Source organism: Cetorhinus maximus, unplaced genomic scaffold (assembly GCF_964194155.1).
Source record: "Cetorhinus maximus unplaced genomic scaffold, sCetMax3.hap1.1 HAP1_SCAFFOLD_174, whole genome shotgun sequence".
In the NCBI taxonomy this organism is placed as follows: domain Eukaryota; kingdom Metazoa; phylum Chordata; class Chondrichthyes; order Lamniformes; family Cetorhinidae; genus Cetorhinus; species Cetorhinus maximus.
In genome coordinates this window covers 93,646-114,523 of record NW_027596157.1, presented here as the reverse complement: position 1 = coordinate 114,523, position 20,878 = coordinate 93,646, and the positions used below count along the sequence as shown (strand labels likewise).

Sequence of the window (20,878 nt, the reverse complement as noted above, 5' to 3'; positions counted from 1 at the left end):
TCAAAAAATGTTAAAGTAACTCATGTCCAGTATGTTACAAAGTCCCTGAAAGATTTTTTGAAATCAATGTACGACTGCAGGTAGATAAAAGCCATTTTTAAAATAAAACCAGCAGGATGTTTTGCTTTTTATAAATGTGGAGCATCGAATAGAGGAGGAAAGAATGTAATGATGTATTTGTACAAAATATTGGTTAGGGCGTAATTAATGGATACTGCATTAATGAAATGACAAAAGCCAGAAAGAACATACAAAATCTATTCACCAAGATACAAGAACAGTAAGGAAACTTTCAGCATTTGTACTGAGAACATAGTCACTTCCAAATCGAGTAAATACCCATTATCCTACACCCTGCCTGCTACCACCAACCAGCCTCCTAACCTGGTCAATCATTTGCCTTCATTTTCATGAGCTTTAATTTTAACTTATGTTTTCTTATGTGGAAGCTTATTGAAGGCCTTCTGGAAGTTCATATAAACTACATCCATTAATGTACCCTTGTCTGTTACTGTAGTTACTTACCCCAGAAATTGGACATGAGCAACCCTTTACAAATCCATATTGGCTTTCTTTAATCAGCTCGAATTTTTATCAGTGTTCAGCCACACTCTCCTTAATTATCGATTCCAATAACTTCACCACTACAGATATTAGACTAATAGGCCTATAATTTCCGGGGTTTTTTCTTCCTCTCCTTTCTTAAATAACAGAGTTGCATGTGCAATTTTCCAATCTAAAATGACAATTCCTGAATCAAGAGCACTTTGGAAGCACTTTGGCTAAAGTGTCTCCAATTTCCTTTATGAAACTTTTGGGTCGAAACCATCAAGTTTTGGGTATTTGTCAGTCTTTACTGCCATTTTTAAAAAAAACTATTTTTATGTTTGTTAACTTTATTAAGTTCCATTGCTTGGTTTGTCATTAGTTCCCTATAATGTCGGGTTTACTTTCCTCGTCCTCTACTCCGTAGGCTGAGTTTGTCATTTCCTCATTTTCATTTGTATCTGTTTGTAAACCTTTTCCCTTCTAATATAATTGTAAAGAAAAATTGTATTAAGCTTGCATTTGATTTACTGCTGCATCTGCTGAGGAGTTAAAAAACCCCCACTACCTGTCAGACTACTAATTGTGAAAGCATAAAGCATCTCATTGGGTAAGTATGCTGAGGGACTGACTAGCAAGTTAAGATATTATAGGATATTGCTGGTGTTGTGATCCGGCTACTTTTATGAAAAGTAAAAAATCCTTAGTGAAGTTAGCTTATATGTACCAACAGTGCTGTATTGGCAGACCACCTAAAGTAAAAAAGAAGCCTGAGGTACATGTAAGTGTAGGTATTGTATATGGATTGCAGATGTACACTGAGACAGACGATGATCGCCTCTGAATGAATGAATCAAATGAGTTTCATTATGTCCTAAACCTTGACCACGAGGTTTGTGGGTTTTCAAAGCAAAAACCTGAGAATCCTGGCTAATTGGTCTAACACCTCATCTTGTCTTAGAAATGACATTGGCGAAGGTGCAAAAAAGACTCAAGGTTGATATGGTAAGACTCAAGGTTCATATCATAACAAAATGAATGAAATTGAGACAGTTTGTAGCAATGATTCTGACGTAAAGGTAAAGGGCTGACTGAAACATGGCTACGTAGAGAAGAGGATTGGCAACAATTTTGCAACATTTAGGAGGGGAGGGGAGTAGCTGCACTAATTAAATATAACATAATGGCAGTAGGAAGAAGTATGTAACTAGCAGTAAGATAGATACAGAATCTACATGGATTGAGTCCAAGGACAAAAAGGGAGGAAGGTTAAAAACCATATTTCAGCTATACAGATGCCTGGTTAACCCATGTCTGGAGTCACTGTGACCAGTTCTGAATACCTTGGGAGGGATATATTGACCTTGAAGGGAGTGCAGTGTAGATTTACCTGAATGTACTTGAAGGCCCAGTACCATTATGAGGAGTGATTCTACAAAGTAGGGTTGTATTCCCTGGAACATATAAGGTTAAGGGGTGATTTGATCAATGTTTTCAGAGGAGCAGATAAGGTAATACAAACTGTATCCACTGGTTGGGGGAGTCTAGAACTAGGGGGCAAAGTCTAAAAATTAGAGCCAGGCTTTTTAGGAGTGACGTTAGGAAACTCCTTTACACACAGAGGGTTGTAAAAGTTTGGAGCTCTCTTCCACGAACAGCAATTGGTGCTGGTTCAATTCAGAATGTTTCAACTGAGATTGATAGATTTCTGTTAACCAAAGAGATTAAAGGAAGTGGGGAAATGGCAGCTTTTTGGAGTTAGAGCCCATTAAATGGCGGAACAAGCTGAAGGGGTTAAATGGCCTATTCTTGTTTTTATGTTCCTAGTGGGATCCATCACCCTAATAAGGGTGTACTATAGAGTACCGAATAGTGGAGGGGAACTGGAAGAAGTAATGTGTAGACAAATCTATGATTAGCAGGAATGGAACATCATTTGCGACAGATTTCAACTACTCCAGGTAACCTGGCAGAAGAATTCACAAAAGAACAAAAGAAAATGGAGTTTTTACAGCATATACTGGACTCCTTTGCCATTCAGTATGTGAGAAGTCCAAGAAGGAAAGCATCATTTCAGGATCTTGTAATTGTTAATAACCGGAACAAATATAAAAGTGTAGGTAATAATCGTGATCACAACATAGTGAGGTTTAAGATTAGGGTCAAAGAGTGACATAAAGTAGGACAAAGATCAAGTTAATAGTTTGGAAAAGAGCAAGTTATGAGGAAATAAGGGTGCAACTAAAGTAGGCAAACTGAGAAAAAACCTTAAAAAGCGAAGGAAAACGGTAGGAAATCTTTAAACATAATCAGTAGAGTTTAAGAGAAATGTATTCCAGTAAATGTGGGAAAATAAGCAAGCTAGTTATAGGGTAAATAGGTGGGGAAGAAATGGCTGAATGCTTAGCAAATTGGCTAAAAACAGAAAGCGGAGAGCTAGAAGTTCGTTATTCAGGTTGGCAAAAGCTAGAAAGTGGTGCTCCACAAGGATCAATGCTGGGACTACTGTCTGTAATTTATGTTAATGATTGGACCTAGCCAAAGCAATGGGATTTATTTCTAGAGATAAAGAATCCAAAATTAGTGAAGTTACATTACACTTATGGAGGACCTTGGTCAGGCCACACTTTGTATTGTGCACGGCTCTGCTGGCCTTGATACTAGAAAAAGGCATTAGAGAAGCACTGGTGAAAGTGAAACAACAATTTACGAGGATGATACGAAAACTGAGGGATTTTTATTACTTCATAGGATGCCTCAGTTAGTGAATTCAGTACATTTTTGGATGGCTCTCCCAAGCCCTGGCCTATAATATGAAAGCTTTATTAAACCTGTAATGCTGCCAAAAAGGAACAGGCTTCCTGGCCTGAGTTCTCCCAGAGCCTGCAGACATTCTGGCTTTGAGAAACTGGGAGCTTGGCATCACTTAACCTACTTGACTCGCTTCATCTTCCCTCTTTTTAATCTTGGCAGTGTTCAACACTACTGTCCCATCAAAAATGTCGTAGTTGTAACTCCATGTTCTAACAGTTGTGCAGAACTGTGCTCTATACGTTGGGGTGTAATGTGCAGGTCTTCCACAAGCCATAATGTCCTCGAAAAACCAGTGATCAGTGAAAGAGGCGTCACTGTTCATGGGCTAGAGAAACCTAGGAACTACATGGAAAGCATTTATACAGTAATTTTACCCCATTGGGTGCTGAATGAGCACATCCTCTTCCTCCTGCAACGTTGATGCCATTGTTTAATCATATAAGAAATGTTGTGAGTTGTGCCATTCAAGCACAGCCTGTTACATTAATGTGGCAGCGGCTGTCTGTACTGATAGGAACTATTCACCTGAAGCACTCTGACCACAGCTTTCTGTTTGGGTCTGCAGAGGAAGCTTGTAGTATTGCTGAAGAAAGAGACAAGCTGTCGAAACTTTTTGTCTTGTACTCATCAGGACATATGCAAGAATGCCAAACAACAATTTATACTGCAATTTTGCAGGATCCACCCTATTGAACTGTTGAGCATCTCACACTGACTTGCTTTCTTGCTTTCTGGGACAGGTGCTGTGCAAGATTCTCTGACTCAAGATGCCTGCGGGTGTGTACTATTCAATGCCATATTGTGCCATCTTTGTTTTGCCGATCCTCCTGATGGATGTACCAGCTGTGGAGGGATATGTGTGCGCAGTAAGTCAAGCTTAAAAATTAACATTTTGAAAATAACCTGTTTTCCCTCACTCACTGGCCCACGCTTGAAAAGACTGGAGGTTCATTTGTAACGTGCTGGCCTGCTAACCTTGAATTCAGCAAGTGAATGCACTGCTGGTGTAATATTGAATTATACAGCACAGCAAGGCCCCAAGCATCTTCAATCACGGGTCTGCACTAACCCAGTTGAATTCACCAAGGAGTGGCAGTCGAGGTTGTAGTAATCAATCATGATATCAAATGTGAGGCATTGTAAGGAATTCAGGGAGCCAAAGGAAGCTGCAGGGAGATATTGATAAGATGTAGAACAGGGAGTAAAGATGGAATTCATTGCCACTTGGTGTGGAATAGTAACTTTTAGTTTAAAAAAAAAAGCCAAAATAATGATTAAATTTGAATGGAGAAGGCTGGGTGAGATTCAGGTTCAGAAAGCATTAAAAGCCATTCTCAAATGGGCAAGGCCATTAAAAATCAGAAAGAGGAAACTGTGTTTTAATGCAAGATTATTAAAGTCAAGATGGAATGACTTACCTGTACCAGGCATTAGTTCTCTAACTGTAGTCTTACTATGTGCAGATTTGGGCTCCACACTATTGAGGCAAGAGAGGGGGTTTTTGTCATCTTGCGTGTTCTTGGGATGTGAGCAGCAGTTTGTGCCCATTTCTAGTAGCCCTGAGAGCATCAAGAATCAACCAGATATTGTGGGACTAGTGTATCCTGGTGTGGACCAGACAGGGTAAGTGTGGAAAGAGCTCCCCTCTTTGGAGCTCATTTGTCACCTGTAGGGTTGTTACAACAATCTGGTTGCTGTCCATTTCATTTATGTTTTTCTTGTACCCACCAATTACCAGACTTAGTGATTCAGTTCACAGCGTGCCAGAACGGGATTCGGCTTAACCTCTGTGTTACTCATTCACCCTAACCACTGGACTACCTGTGCAGAGCAGATTTACTAGGACGCTGTCAGCTATGAGTGTACAAGTACAAATAAAGACTTGGGAAATTGGTGCTGTATTCCTGAGATTACCTGGTAATTTGATGCAAGTCTTCCAAATTGTGAAGGGATGGGGTAGGTTAGATAGAAAGGGACTGTTTCTAGTGGTTGCACAGTCTAGAACAAGGAGTCGTTTGGATGGTTTAAATGTAAGAGGTTTGGATCAGAAGCAAGAGATTTATTTTTACATAGTACTTTTCAGAACTTCACAATCCTCAATCAAAATTAGTGATTGAAGGAGCCACCATGTCAGTATTTAGGCACAAGTTTGATAGGTAACTGTGAAAAGGGATATGGGAAGAAAGTGGGCACATGGAGCCAAGGTGGGTGGATGGTGTTAGGATACAGATCAGTCCTGATTTGTCGAATAGGAGAACACATTCGAGGTACTGAATGGCCTACTCCTGTTCCTATGTGGACCAGCCAATGTCTTATACCAATTCATCATCCCTTCCTTACTTTTGTGTTCTATATCTTCATATATAACTTGGAATCTCAATGGTTTTTGCTGCCTTACTTTACTCTTAACCTTTAAGTTCAGTAGTCTGCACCCCTAACTCTCCCTGTTCTTTGTTTGCTAAATGTCATACCATTTCAGATATACTTCTAATGTTTGTTACGTTCTCTGTAGCCACCAATGACCTTTAAGGAGATATTTGAATTCCCAGGGTCCCACTGAAAGGATCACATGACAAGGATTCAAGCTTTAAGACTTTTACTGTAACTAACTAAAAGCTAGATTGACTAAACACTATTTACGAAGCAACTTATACCCTAAATTACAGAAAAGATTCAACTTTTTAACACAACTGAAAATTTCATGCTGTAATTGCATGTTACGCCCCACCCTTTGCAGAATAAGCATTTTTACAGGAACCAGCCCAACATCGCTCCCAGCTTCCCTCGGGTTTGCCTCTCCCTCTTTTACTGAGATATAATGTTGAGTGACTGTCGAGAGGGGCTTTTCTCAGTTTCCAGAGAAATCCTAAACTGACTAACAGTAATAAACTTATCCGGCAATTCTTAAGTCATTAGGGTCATTAGTCTGTGGAATTGTCTTCCTCAGAGAGAGGTGGAGGCAGGCCCATTGAACTTATTCAAGGCTGAGTTAGATAGATTTTCGATTGACAAGGGACTCAAGGGTTCTGGAGGGCAGACAGGAAAGTAGAGTTGAGATCACAATCAGCCATGAGCTTATCAAATGGTGAAGGAGGCTCAAAGAGCGAAATGGCCTGTCCCTGCTCCGAAGTCCTGTTGTGGTCCAGCTGTGCCAGGACAAATCTTCCAGATTCCTTAAATGGCCACAGGATGCATCTCTAACCAGAGACCACGTACCCTCCAGCATTCTGCTTGGCAGCCCATAGAACGGACACCTTCCTTTCTACTGACCGCATGCCAACTGCAATCTTTTTCCTCTCTGTGAGACCCCTCTCTGTCATTTCTGTCCACAACTTGTAGACTGAAAGTCTATCCACAGTCAGTACTGCTGCTCTTGCCATTGTTTACAGGTGTGTACATTTTGCACCTTCCACTCTGTAAGTCAGCCTGGGCTGCCTGTGTCTCCATAACAAGCAAGTCACCCACCCAGGCCTGTTGGGCAGAATTTGAAGCAGATGACATGACCCCACCCTCCCCCCCCATTCCTCCTGTTTACTTGGAATTAGAGACAGTCCAAAAACATAGCAATATTATCAACTTTGCATTTGTAACACATTACCATTTGAATAGATTTTTTAAAGTAAAATACTTCACATTTTTCTGTGTTGTAATACATCTGTCCATCCACTCTGCTGGCTGACGTGTTTCCTTCTGCTCCTACAGGAAATTATACTTCCATGTAAAATCCCTTTCAGTCCGAAACCTGCCGGTAATCCTCAGCCATTCTTGTCATGCACCCTTTATGAAATTGGTTGTTGTAGGAAGAGCTTTTGTCTGCTTTGACATAAGATGAATGTTAATATTGCATTGCCTGGCATGAGCAGGAGAAAAAACAAACAACATGTTAATGGTCAGGAATAATGGGTCTGTTTCTTTACACAGTACACAAACAGTACCCCCAACACCACCATGACCTTTGAAGACCTGCCATCAATGTTTGGCTACCAGCTGCTAAAAGAAGGGCTACAGGTAGGTTTATTGCTTTCACTAAAGAACGAGAATCAAAGGAAAGACTTGCATTTCTGTAGCATCTTTCACCATCTCAGGATGTCCTCAAAGTGGGAGAAAGGGAGGAGGGAAACAGGGGAGGGACAGGGCAGCTAGATTTCTCCACTAGCCACAACCTACCTGTTGATTTCAGATCATTTAAACTGTTTCATATTACCACATGACACAAAGGAAGATATAGTCAGCTGTGACACAGTGGGTTATCTTCATGCCTCTGGGTCAGGAGGTAGTGGATTCAAGTTCACTTCAGAGACTTGAACACAGTTGCAAGTTAACGCTTAGGTCCAGTACTTGGGCAGTGCTGCACGGTCACACGTGTCTTCTTGTAGATGAGACATTAAACCAAAAAACAGATGACCTGGTCATTTCATTGTTGTCTGTAGGATCTTGCTGGGTGCAAATTGGCTGCTGTGCTTTTTTCATTCATGCATGGGATGTGGGCATCGCTGGCTGGGCCAGCATTTATTGCCCATCCCTAATTGCCCTTGAAAAGGTGGTGAGCTGCCTTCTTGAACCGCAGCAGTCCATGTGGTGTAGGTACACCCACAGTGCAGTTAGGGAGGGAGCTCCAGGATTTTGACCCAGCGACAGTGAAGGAACGACGATATATTTCCAAGTCAGGATGGTGAGTGGCTTGGAGCGGAACTTGCAGATGATGGTGGTCGCTTGTATCTGCTGCCCTTGCCCTTCTAGGTTGTAGCAGTCGTGGGTTTGGAAGATGCTGTCTGAGGAGCCTCGGTGAGTTGCTGCAGAGCATTTGCTGCCATTCTGCGTCAGTGGTGGAGGGAGTGAATGTTTGTGGATGTGGTGCCAATCAAGCGGGCTGCTTTGTCCTGGATGATGCCAAGCTTCTTGAGTGTTGTTGGAGCTGCACTTATCCAAGTGGGGAGTATTTCTTCGCACTCCTGACCTGTGCTTTGTAGATGATGGACAGGCTTTGGGGAGTCAGGAGGTGAGTTAGGATTCCCAGCCTCTGACCTGCTCTTGTAGCCACAGTATTTATATGGCTGGTCCAGTTCAGCTTCTGGTCAATGGTAACCCCCAGGATGTTGATAGTGGGGGATTCAGTGATGGTAATGCCATTGAACATCATGGGGTTATGGTTAAATTCTCTGTTGTTGGAGATGGTGATTGCCTGGAACTTGTGTGCACGAATGTTACTTGGCACTTGTCAGCTCAAGCCTGGATATTGTCCAGGACTTCCTGCATTTGGACATGGATATTTCAGTGTCTGAGGAGTCACGAATGATGCTGAACATTGTGCAATCATCAGCGAATATCCCCACTTCTGCCCTTATGGTGGAATGAAGGTCATCAGTGAAGCAGCTGAAGATGGTTGGGCCAAGGACACTACCCTGAGGAATTCCTGCAGTGATGTCCTGAAGTTGAGATGATTGACCTCCAACAACCTTACCTTTATTAGCTGAGGCATAGAGTATAAGAGCAGGGAGGTTATGCTGGAACTGTATAAAAAGCTGGTTAGGCCACAGCTAGAGTATTGCATGCAGTTCTGGAATGCACATTATAGGAAGGATGTGATTGCACAAGAGAGAGTGCAGAGGAGATTTACCAGGATGTTGCCTGGGCTGGAGAGTTTTAGTTATGAGCAGAGATTGGATAGACTGTGGTTATTTTCCCTGGAGCAGAGGAGATTGAGGAGGGACATGATTGAGGTATATAAAATTATGAGGGGCATAGATAGGATAGACAGGAAGGAACTTTTCCCCTTGGTGGAGGGATCAATAACCAGGGGGCATAGATTTAAGATAAGAGCCAGGAAGTTTAGAGGGGACGTGAGGAAGAATTTTTTTACCCAGAGGGTGCTGGGAATCTGCCTGAAAGGGTGGTAGAGGCAGAAACCCTCATAACATTTAAGTAGTACTTGGATGTGCACTTGCGATGCCATGGCATACAAGGCTATGGGCCTAGTGCTGGAAAGTGGGATTAGAATAGTTAGGTACTTGTTTGACCAGCGCAGACTTGATGGGCCGAAGGGCCTTTTTCTGTGCTGTAGACCTCTATGACTCGAACCACAGCCATATTCCTTTTGTGCTAGGTATGACTCAAACCAGCAGAGAGATTTCCCTGATTCTCATTGACTCCAGTTTTGCTAGGGCACCTTGATGCCACACTCAGTCAAATGCTGCCTTGGTCAAGTGCAGTCACTCCCACCTCACCTTGGCAGTTCAGCTCTTCTGTCCATGTTTGAACCAAGGCTGCAATGAGGTCAGGAGCTGAGTGACCCTGGCAGAACCCAAACTGAGTGTCAGTGAGCAGGTTATTGCTAAGCAAGTGCCGCTTGAAAGCACTGTTGATGACCCCATACATCACTTTACTGATGATGGAGAGTACACTGATGGGGCGGTAATTGGCCAGGTTGGATTTGTCCTGCTTGTGTACAAGACATTTCTGGACACTTTTCCACATTGCTGGGTAGATGTCAGTGTTGTAGCTGTACTGGAACAGCTTGGCTAGGGGCATGGCAAGTTCTGGAGCACAAGTCTTCAGTACAATTGACATAATATTGTCAGGCCCCATAGCCTTTGTCGTCTCCAGTGCTTTCAGCCGTTTCTTGATATCGCATGAAGTGAATCAAATTGGCTGAGGGCTGGAATCTGTGATGCTGAGGACCTCTGGAGGTCTAAACTGATCGTCCACTTGGCACTTCTGGCTGAAGATTGTTGCAAATGCATTAGCCTTATCTTTTGCACTGATGTGGAGCCTCCTCCAGTGAGTTGTTTAATTGTCCACCATCAGTCACGACTGGATGTGGCAGGACTGCAGAACTTAGATCTGATCTGCTCATTGTGGAATCGCTTAGCTCTGTCTATTACTTGCTGCTGTGCTGTTTAGCATGCAAGTAGTCCTGTGTTGTAGCTTCACCAAGTTGACACCTGATTTTTAAGTATGCCTGGTGCTGCTCCTTATATTACTGGAATGACTACATTTCAAAAGTGCTTGATTGACTGTGAAGCGTACAATTGGGAATGGTGCCGTATAAATCAAAGGGGGAATATATGCACGCTTTGGGAGATTTATTTTATTATTGGACTTCATTTGATTGTAATATTTTTAACTTTGCTGAGTTAAAACGCTCTGGCTACTCTAGTGAGGCTCAGTGCACACGATTGCAGTAATTGTACCACTGGTGTAGAAATGTGACATTGTCAAAGCAAGGCGAGAATGTATAAAGTACTAAGAAGCTCATTCTCTCCTACCTTTTTGGTTTCTCCCCTTCGGAGCAGAGATGAACGAGGATAGTTGGACAGTCTTTAGATGGATGCACTGCATGCTCATGTTGGAGAAGGGCGGGGAAAGGAACTGGAGACTCCTGAGAAGATTAGGAAACATTTAAACTTTCTGTCTTCAAAGTTTGGGAGCTGAGAAAGGGGGAAGTTGTGTGGTGATTTGTACCAAATTAGTGGAAGACTTAGTTCCATGTTTTATTACTCAGCAAATAAATTGGCAGCTTTCTGCCTTTGTCCCTGAGGAGGTGCTGGGTGTGAGTTTGTCCCTGAGGAGGTGCTGGGTGTGAGTTTGTCCCTGAGGAGGTGCTGGGTGTGAGTTTGTCCCTGAGGAGGTGCTGGGTGTGAGTTTGTCCCTGAGGAGGTGCTGGGTGTGAGTTTGTCCCTGAGGAGGTGCTGGGTGTGAGTTAGGCATTTACCTTGATTTGGGAAGACAAGCCCACATTGACCTCCCTTGTAACTGCAGATGGTCAGGTCTCAAGAGTGTCTTTTCAATTAGGAAAGAATTAGGTTTCCAATTGAAAGTCAAACATATTTCTCTTTCAACTCTTGTAGGGTTATCTGGTATTTGCAAAGCCTGATAATGCTTGTGAGCCCATCGCACCACCCCCTTCAAACACCACCATCTTTGACTTTATCGTTCTGATCCGCAGATATGGGTGCAATTTCGACGTCAAGGTATGTAGCACATAAAACTCGAGTGATACCACTACCTGGGAAATATTCCATACTAAACAGCTAAATGCCTGGAATACTTGGATTAGATTGTCACTGTATCTTCAAAGCTGAAATGTCACTGTGATGCAACAGGGAGTTGCACAGGGCCATGATGATTATGATTTGATTTGATTTGTGAACGATGGGAAGAGGAAGGAGCCAGGAAATTTCACAATCCTGTTCACGTATTACTGAGATAAGACCCAGACACAAAGAGGAATCTTCACACGCCCCTGGCAGTCATTTTGTTATCCTCTTTTTCTGAATTTTGTGATTGAGGCGAAGGATGTTAATGTTGGGATTGAATTCCTGCAGCAGCCATCTGTTGGCAGGTTGGAGCAGAGCCATTCAGCCCGTCGAGTCTGCTGGCTCTTTCAAAGAGCCATCCATTCGGTCCCACTTCCCAGATCGTTGCCCATATTCCTTCAATTTCTTTTCTCCTTGTTCCCTTTTGAAAAGCTATTATTGAAGCCATTGCCACCGCCCTATCCAACATTGCATTCCAAATCACCAGCTTAGTACACAAAAAAGTTTTTCTGTGTCTTGCCTCTGGTGTTTTTTTTTGGCAATCACCTTATATCTGTGCCCTCTGCTTATCAACCATTTGGCCCTTGAAAAGTGTTTTTTCCTGATTTCCTCTAAATGCCCCCATCAGATAACCTGCTGTCATTCTGCGCTCCAGAGGGAATAACCCCAGCTTCTCCAACCTATCTATATAACTGTAACCCTTTATCCCTGGAACTATTCTAGTAAATCGCCTCTACTTCTAAAATTGTCCTCAGCGCTGACATTAAACTGACTGGCCCGTAGTTTCTGGGTTTACCCTTCTCCCCATTTGTTGAACAAGGGTGTAATATTCACAGTCTTCCAGTCTTGAAAGATTATGGCTAGCACCTCTGCAATTACTAGCCTTATTTCCTTAAGCAACCTAAGATGTATCCCGTCCTGAATGGGCGCCCAGCCTTTGTCGTACCTCTTTATCTACTTTTATTTCAGAAACTGAATTGGACAATCCTTCCAGCAATGTCTCCCCACCCCACCCGACTCCTTGCGTGGCTTCAGTATCACATTTGGTGGTGCGTGAACCTGACGCTGGGGGGATTCCCCATGTCATTTCTGATTTACAATCAAATAAGATAAACAAATGTTTGCGTAGGAAAAAAACTTCAATTTGTCTAACTGCTTAAGGGCCTGCACTAGTGAGAAATGCTCTTTTTTTTGTTGCAGGTACTTCAGGCACAGCAGGCTGGATACAAAGCTGCAATAGTGCATAATGTTGATTCGGACCAACTGCTCAGCATGCGCTCAAGCAATGGTTAGTTCCAACTCTTCAGAATTCCAAAATCAATGTTCACTTGTTAATTCCTGCTGTCCTCCTCAGAGCCTCCTTCCACATCTGCATCCCAAGTGGAAAAGCCGCTTCAGGAGTCTGGTGTCAGGCATAGGAACCACATGTCCTGCCCAACAAAGCTGGTTTTGAGTGATTAGTGCCTCAATGCTGGACATGTTGGCATGGGAGAGGGCATTGCTGTTGGACTGCCTTTCTTGACGATGGATTTGGAGCATCTTGCGAAGTCCCTGCCATTGGTACTTCTCCAGAGCTTTGAGGTGCCTTCTGTAGGTTGTCTGAGTTCTGAAGCCTATAGGAGCACAGGGAAACACTGCCGCCTGGTGAACCATGACCTTAGTCTCGGGTCTTGTTCATTTACAACTTCATTTTATGTCAGCGCAGCAAAATAAATAAAGAGGAGTTAGTATAGAAGAAAACCCTATACCAGTTCAATCTCTAGTCTGTGTTCCATTAATTGATCTCAACCTAGTTAACAATTACATTAAACCAGCGAAGACATGTTAACTGATGTTCTGGGGGTAAATTACAGAAAAGTGAAGTGTGATCAAATCCCGTCTGATTTAAAGGTGCCAGTGAGAATAAATGTATTCAAAAGTTTTTGCTTGAAACTATAGCTCATTGTTCTGATCCTATGAATGGCTGACTCTTCCCTAGTATGCGAGTCATTACAAGGGAATGGAATATCTTGCATTTTGTACAGCTGTTTTCCAAGCCAGATGCTCCCAAGGCACATGCAGCACGGGTCAGAAACAGGCCAGAATTTTACGGGGCAGCAGTATTCCCGTCCTCAGACCAGAAAGTCGGGGATGACCCTGTCACGGCCGGATCTGGGAGCACTGATGGGATTTTACATTCAGGCAATTAACTGCCCACCCCTGGGGTCAAAGGATGGGGTCTCGGTTCCCAGAGCTGCTGGCCAGTCACAGGGCAGCCAGCTCAGCTGTCCCAAAAGTGGTGACCACTGCTAGGACTGTGACCACACAGCTCCAGTAACCTTGGAGGAGGGACCAGGAGCCAGAAAGGTGGGATGGTGCTTGCTGGGGCCAGTCAGCGGTAGGTTGGGGGTGGGGGGGGTGGTGTTGTTGGTTTTGGGGCAGTAGGATAGTTGTTTTCAAGAAGACAATGCTGCCATGGTGGGGTGGGGGTAGGAGGGGTGGCATCCATGAGTTGCAGGGTGCCCAGTCAGGGACCCCCACCCAAACTCACCATGCCCCCACACCCACTCACAAGAGCTTGCAAGGAGGCCCCCAGGCTACACCAGCCAGTCTCCATACATGACATGGGGCCCACCCTCAGGTGATAAAATACAATTGGCCTGAAGAGACCCTTATGTGGTTCTTAGTCAGCCATTTAAGAGTTCCAATTCACATCAGACAAGGACAGCTGAGCCACCTACCCTGCCGCTAGTAAAATGGCAAAGTAAAGCTCCCTTTACACTGTCCCCATCAAACACTCCCAGGACAGGTACAGCACAGGGTTAGATACAGAGTAAAGCTCCCTCTACACTGTCCCCATCAAACACTCCCAGGACAGGAACAGCACGGGGTTAGATACAGAGTAAAACTCCCTCTACACTGTCCCCATCAAACACTCCCAGGACAGGTACAGCACGGGGTTAGATACAGAGTAAAGCTCCCTCTACACTGTCCCCATCAAACACTCCCAGGACAGGTACAGCACGGGGTTAGATATAGAGTAAAGCTCCCTTTACACTGTCCCCATCAAACACTCCCAGGACAGGTAGAGCACGGGGTTAGATACAGAGTAAAGCTCCCTCTACACTGTCCCCATCAAACACTCCTGGGACAGGTACAGCACGGGGTTAGATACAGAGTAAAGCTCCCTCTACACCGTCCCCATCAAACACTCCCAGGACAGGTACAGCACGGGGTTAGATACAGAGTAAAGCTCCCTCTACACTGTCCCCATCAATCACTCCCAGGACAGGTACAGCACGGGGTTAGATACAGAGTAAAGCTCCCTCTACACCGTCCCCATCAATCACTCCCAGGACAGGTACAGCACGGGGTTAGATACAGAGTCAAGCTCCCTCTACATGAACATACGAATTCGGAGCAGGAGGAGACCATTCAACCCCTCGAGCCTGCTGCTCCATTCAGTAAGATCGTGGCTGATCTGACTGTGGCTTCAATTCCACTTACCCTGATAACCTTGTTAGTCAACAATCTATCTACCACTGCCTTAAAAATATTCATTGACCCTGCCTCTGGGGAAGAGAGTTCAAAGATTCACGACCCTTTGAGAGAAAAATATTTCTTCCTATCTCCATCTTAAATGGGAGGCCCCTTATTTTTAAACTGTGTCCCCTAGTTCTAGTTTTTCCCACAAGGGGAAACATCCTTTTAGCATCCAGTCTGTCAAGCCTCCTCAGGATCTTTCAGTGTTTCAATAAGATCACCTCTGTCTTCTGGACTGCAGTATATACAGGCCAAGCCTGTCCAACCCTTCCTCATAAGATAATTCCCCCCTATCCCAGGTACTAGTCAAGTGAACCTCCTCTGAACTGCTTCTGATCCTTTCTTAAATAGGGAAACCAAAACGATACACAGTACTCCAGATGTGATCGCACCCCTGTACAACTATAGCAAAATATCCCTACTTTTATGTTCCTTTCCCTTTGCAATAGACCACAACAAAAAGCACTTAATAATTTAATTCTATCATCAGATTAGCCTTGTTTGTCACTTCTCACTGTGTTATTCACCATGAATAATTACCGTGAACAGACCTAGTACAACATCATGCCAGAATTACAACTGTCTTCCACATTCTACTGCATCCTCATTGAATGTTGTATAGGCAGCTCCCCTCCTCTCCAGTCTCCAGTGATGTTCCCACCAAGCTCACTGCTCAAGGCCAATGGCCGAAGTATCTCGGAGGTTACTCCAAGTCTCATTGGAAGTTACTTTGGATTTGGTAGTCCCTTGACTCCTCCTCATTTTCAGATAACTGGAATTGTTGAGATAGGCAGGAAATTACTGGCTTTCTCTTTTTAAAGTTGTGCAGCAATTGGTGTTTTATACAAAATGTCGTCAGAGTTTTAAATAGTCACTTAGACTTATTTTCATATGTCTGCGATTGGGACGATTCCTGCCTGAACTTTGCCTTTGGCGGGAGGGGAGTTGAATGTAGATTAGATTCCTAATGAGGAACATGTGGAAGCTGAACTCCTCCTAGAAGCTGTTTGGATTGGTATTGGCAGTGGCCAAAAACGCTGTAGAAATCTTGGCATGGGGCAGGGGAGGGAACTATTTCAAACGTGGTTGTTGACTGGCATTTTATTTAATTCTGCAGAGGAGATCAGACATCAGATAACAATCCCGTCTGTGTTTATTGGGGTCCATTCTTCCCAGTTCCTGAAGTCTCTGTTCACTTACGATAAAGGGTAGGTGATAAACACTTGCAGGTTAGTTGTATTATAACATGGTCGTTGTAAGCATCGATAAGTATGCTGTAAATGTCATATTTTAGGACATGGCCACCATTTCATATTATCCTTTGGAACTTCCAAATACATTTTCAAACTCTGAGTCAGCATTAATGTCTGATTCCCGTAAGCCAGTATGTACCCTTAGCAACATCAGTCTGTCTCTTAATTCTAATTTCCCCAGTGACCCAGCCCCCACCCTCCAAAGATAAGTGCACTTATAATTTTGTGAGTTGTAGATGCTGTGGGGAGACCCACGTGCTGCTGCTATCTTCCCCACACTCTCCTCAGTCTCAGTGGGTCATCTGATGCATGAATTTATACTGGCACAGCGGCTCACAGCTCTGACCCTTGGTCTGTGTTCAGTTGAGCTCAAAGTCCCACATCATTCACCACAAACCTCTGTGTACGGAGGGGTTATTTTCAACATTATTGACTTCCTTCTGCATTCTCCTCTCCTCCACAGAAGCTCAGTGTGTGTAAAACAGCATTTGAATTCTCCTGTGCTGACATTTACACGAGCAAATCAGTAAAATGGAAATTATTGACTTGTATTTATACGCAGCAAAAGAAGCAGGGCAAGATGAAAATTCTTATTACACAGCAAGCTGTAATGATCTGGAACTTTCTGCCATAAAAGGGCAGTGGGAGCTTTCTAAAGAGAATTGGATAAATACCTGAAGGGGAAGGTTTTGCAGGGCTATGGGGAAAAGGCAGGGAGTGAAACTTTAATTTGTTCACTGAAATTGTGTCTGGGCCAGAATGTATTGCCTGCCCCAATGGGCCTTGTGAAGGTGGTGCTGAGCTGCAGCCTTGAAATGCTGCACTCCACGTGGTGTTGATTCACCCACAATACTGTTAGGGAGGGTGTTCCATGATCTTAACCCAGCAACAACGAAGCAATGGTGATTATATTTCCAAGTCAGAATAATGTGTGACCTAAAGGCAAACTTGAAGGTGGTGATCTTCCCATATGCCTGCTGCCCATGTCCTTTTAGGTGGTGGAAGTCATGGGTTTGGAATGTTGATAGTTGCTGCAGTGCATTTTGTAGATGATACACTCTGCTGCAACTATGTGCTGGTGGTGGAGGGTGTAAGTGTCCAAGGTGGTGGATAGGGTGCCTATTAAGCAGACTGATTTGTCCTAGACAGTGTCGAGCTTCTTGAATGTTGTGGGAGCTGCACTCATCCAGGCAAATGGAGAGTACTCCACCACACTCCTGACTTGTGCATTGTAGATGGTGGACTGTCTTTGGGGAGTCGGGAGGTAAGTTAATCTCCACAGAATTCCCAGCCTCTGACCAGCTCTTGTAGCCACGGTCTTTATGAATGGTCCAGTTCAGTTTCTGGTCAATGGTAAGCCCCAGAATGTTGCTCGTGGGGGATTCAGTAATGGTAATGTCATGAAGTGGTGGATAGATTTGCTCTCGTTGGTGATGTTCATTGCCAACAAATATTATTAATTGGATAGCTCATCAATGAGCTGCCATCAGCACGATTGGCTGAGTGCTGCCCTCCTGCACTATGATAACTCTGACTCTGTCCACTTGGCCGTAATCATGCAGCCCCTCCCCCACCTAGGCAACTGCTATAAGAGCAGCAGTGTTGCAGATGGAGGGGATGGAAGCAAGCAACTTGGGTAGGAATGGGTTGTGAATCTGGGGCACTCACTGGACAGAGGAGAATATAAATCTTCCCTCAGCGAACGAAAACTTGAATAATGGACTAGCTTTTGTTCAGCCTTTGGAGGTGATAGTGGTCAGTCTAAAGGCAGCACACTGGATTTACTAGCCTTTGTGTAGAAGCTGCTGAGAGATTCTCTTGTGAAAACTGCACCATGTTTAATGTTCATCTTGAAGCTCATGACATCACAATCACCTACAGCTCCTTTGACATCATGAGGGAGTTGGGGGGAGGGGGTGTGGCTTCGCTTCTGTCTCTCTCTCCCATTTGTTGTATTGTGCAGTGGGTCTAATTGCACTGCAGTGCTCATTTCCATGAGGAAAAACGTGCTGAACTGTGATGTTTGTTTGCATATTAGTTCTGTTTGTTTCAGTTGTGGGGGAAGTGTTTTTCCCAGAATATCAGAACTGCCTGTATCAGTCACCACTCCAAACATTCCTCGTTGTTCTGTCTATTCACAGTGCATACATTGTACTGATGCCAGACTTCAACTTCCCGCTGGGATATTACCTCATTCCGTTCACTGGCGTTGTTGGAATTGTGATTGTCGTAATGATTACTGTCATGGTAAGTGCACAGTGTGGAATACATCTGTGTTGTGGTGCTGCTCAGCAGGAAAAAGGCAAGAGGATGCTGAATTTAATCAACAATTTGGTGTAGAATCTATTTTAAAAGCTGTATCAAATTTGCCACTAATTGACAGCCTGACAGACTGGCGTGCATGGTGCTGATGAGGGCTGATGTGAGACGTGGAGAAATATTGCACTGCTCCACTGGTAAGTTTAGAACTGGGTCACATGGAAAATGCATAAAGAGAACTTCATTCCCTATCTAACCCCGTGCTGTACCTGTCCTGGGAGTGTTTGATGGGGACAGTGTAGAGGGAGCTTTACTCTGTATCTAACCCTGTGCTGTACCTGTCCTGGGAGTGTTTGATGGGGACAGTGTAGAGGGAGCTTTACTCTGTATCTAACCCCGTGCTGTACCTGTCCTGGGAGTGTTTGATGGGGACAGTGTAGAGGGAGCTTTACTCTGTATCTAACCCCGTGCTGTACCTGTCCTGGGAGTGTTTGATGGGGACAGTGTAGAGGGAGCTTTACTCTGTATCTAACCCCGTGCTGTACCTGTCCTGGGAGTGTTTGATGGGGACAGTGTAGAGGGAGCTTTACTCTGTATCTAACCCCGTGCTGTACCTGTCCTGGGAGTGTTTGATGGGGACATTGTAGAGGGAGCTTTACTCTGTATCTAACCCTGTGCTGTACCTGTCCTGGGAGTGTTTGATGGGGACAGTGTAGAGGGAGCTTTACTCTGTATCTAACCCTGTGCTGTACCTGTCCTGGGAGTGTTTGATGGGGACGGTGTAGAGGGAGCTTTACTCTGTATCTAACCCCGTGCTGTACCTGTCCTGGGAGTTTTTGATGGGGACAGTGTAGAGGGAGCTTTACTCTGTATCTAACCCCGTGCTGTCCCTGCCCTGAGATTGTTTGATGGGGGCAGTGTAGAGGGAGCTTTATTCTGTATCTAACCCCGTGCTGTACCTGTCCTGGGAGTGTTTGATGGGGACAGTGTAGAGGGTGCTTTACTCTGTATCTAACCCCGTGCTGTACCTGTGCTGGGAGTGTTTGATGGGGACAGTGTAGAGGGAGCTTTACTCTGTATCTAACCCCGTGCTGTCCCTGCCCTGAGAGTGTTTGATCGGGGCAGTGCAGAAGGAGCATTACTCTATCAAACCTTTGCTGTTCTCTGTTGGGAGTGCAGTGTAGTGCTACTTTACATACTGTGCGCTATTTTACTCCTTTCTGTACAGCAAGATTCAGATTTCTTTCACCTGTTTCAAAAGCAATTTTCATTTGGACCTAAAGATAACCACACAGAAGGAAAACTAATCTAACTTTCTAATCAGATTGAGCACCATTGATTTGACGAGAAATAATAACCATCTCCATTCCTCACATTATTTTTTTGAAAACCGACATTCAACCCAACTGACTATCGTTCCAGCATTTAAAGAATACAAGGGAAGTGAACGCTTTTCAAAAACGTTGTTACTCAAAATATAATCTGCCATCCGGGCTCTGAGACAGCAGCTGGGGGACTGGAGTAGGGGGACAAGGGGACCAAGGGTCCTTGGGACCATGCAGTGTGTTGCTCCTCTCTAAACATGGTGTGGGCTCTGGCATTTGGAGCCTGTAATATCAAAAGAGGCCTTGAAATTCAAAACAGCAAAGCAACATGCAGTGAGAATGTTTGACCTCTGTCGCCTTGTTTGCTGTGCAGCCATCAGTGGGAATAATGTTTGACCATGCATGGCCTCCAGGTCTCTCGTACACATTTTAGGGGCTGGGGAATTCCTCTGCTTGCTGTCATTGACCCACTGGCTGTTCCACTGCCTGGCATTGACCCACTGGCTGTTCCACTGCCTGGCATTGACCCACTGCCTGGCATTGACCCACTGCCTGGCATTGACCCACTGGCTGTTCCACTGGCTGGCATTGACCCACTGGCTGTTCCACTGCCTGGCATTGACCCACTGCCTGGCATTGACCCACTGGCTGGCATTGACCCACTGGCTGTTCCACTGCCTGGCATTGACCCACTGGCTGGCATTGACCCACTAGCTGTTCCACTGCCTGGCATTGACCCACTGGCTGTACATTTGATGACTGTAATGGATTTCCAAGGTAGATTGCTACCTGAAAATGCTCTTCTGTGTTTTTTTTTTCACTCTCCTCCTCTGAAGATGATGGCTTTCACTGTGGTACAATTCAATAGGCATTAGTTCCCCTCCCACCCCACACCACCTCTGATATCTCACCCTTTTCGTGTGAGGGTCTGTACACTGAGGCAGTGGGCGCTGTGTGTTGGAGCCACATTAGATCTTGATGCCTTGCTCGGACATCCTTGCATATTTCCCAGCAAGAGCTATTGGATCAGTACTAGCACCACGCACCTTGGCTGATTTTTCCTCATTGTGGTTCATCCTAAGGCTGCTGAGGATGTTGTAGCAAACTGATTAGAACTGAGATT

The 20,878-nt window shown here is 44.4% G+C and overlaps 1 protein-coding gene across 1 annotated transcript in view; it reads left to right on the top strand.

Moving 5' to 3' along the window:
- LOC144672963 (E3 ubiquitin-protein ligase RNF167-like) overlaps positions 1-20,878 on the top strand; it is a 78,241-nt gene that overhangs the window by 7,634 nt on the left and 49,729 nt on the right. Inside the window, exons 2-7 of the mRNA XM_078534968.1 lie at positions 4,101-4,226; positions 7,282-7,368; positions 11,208-11,330; positions 12,597-12,684; positions 16,036-16,126; positions 18,313-18,418. Of these exons, the coding sequence (XP_078391094.1) occupies positions 4,128-4,226; positions 7,282-7,368; positions 11,208-11,330; positions 12,597-12,684; positions 16,036-16,126; positions 18,313-18,418 (594 nt within the window). The 5' untranslated portion in view covers positions 4,101-4,127. The remainder of the gene's footprint in view (positions 1-4,100; positions 4,227-7,281; positions 7,369-11,207; positions 11,331-12,596; positions 12,685-16,035; positions 16,127-18,312; positions 18,419-20,878) is intronic.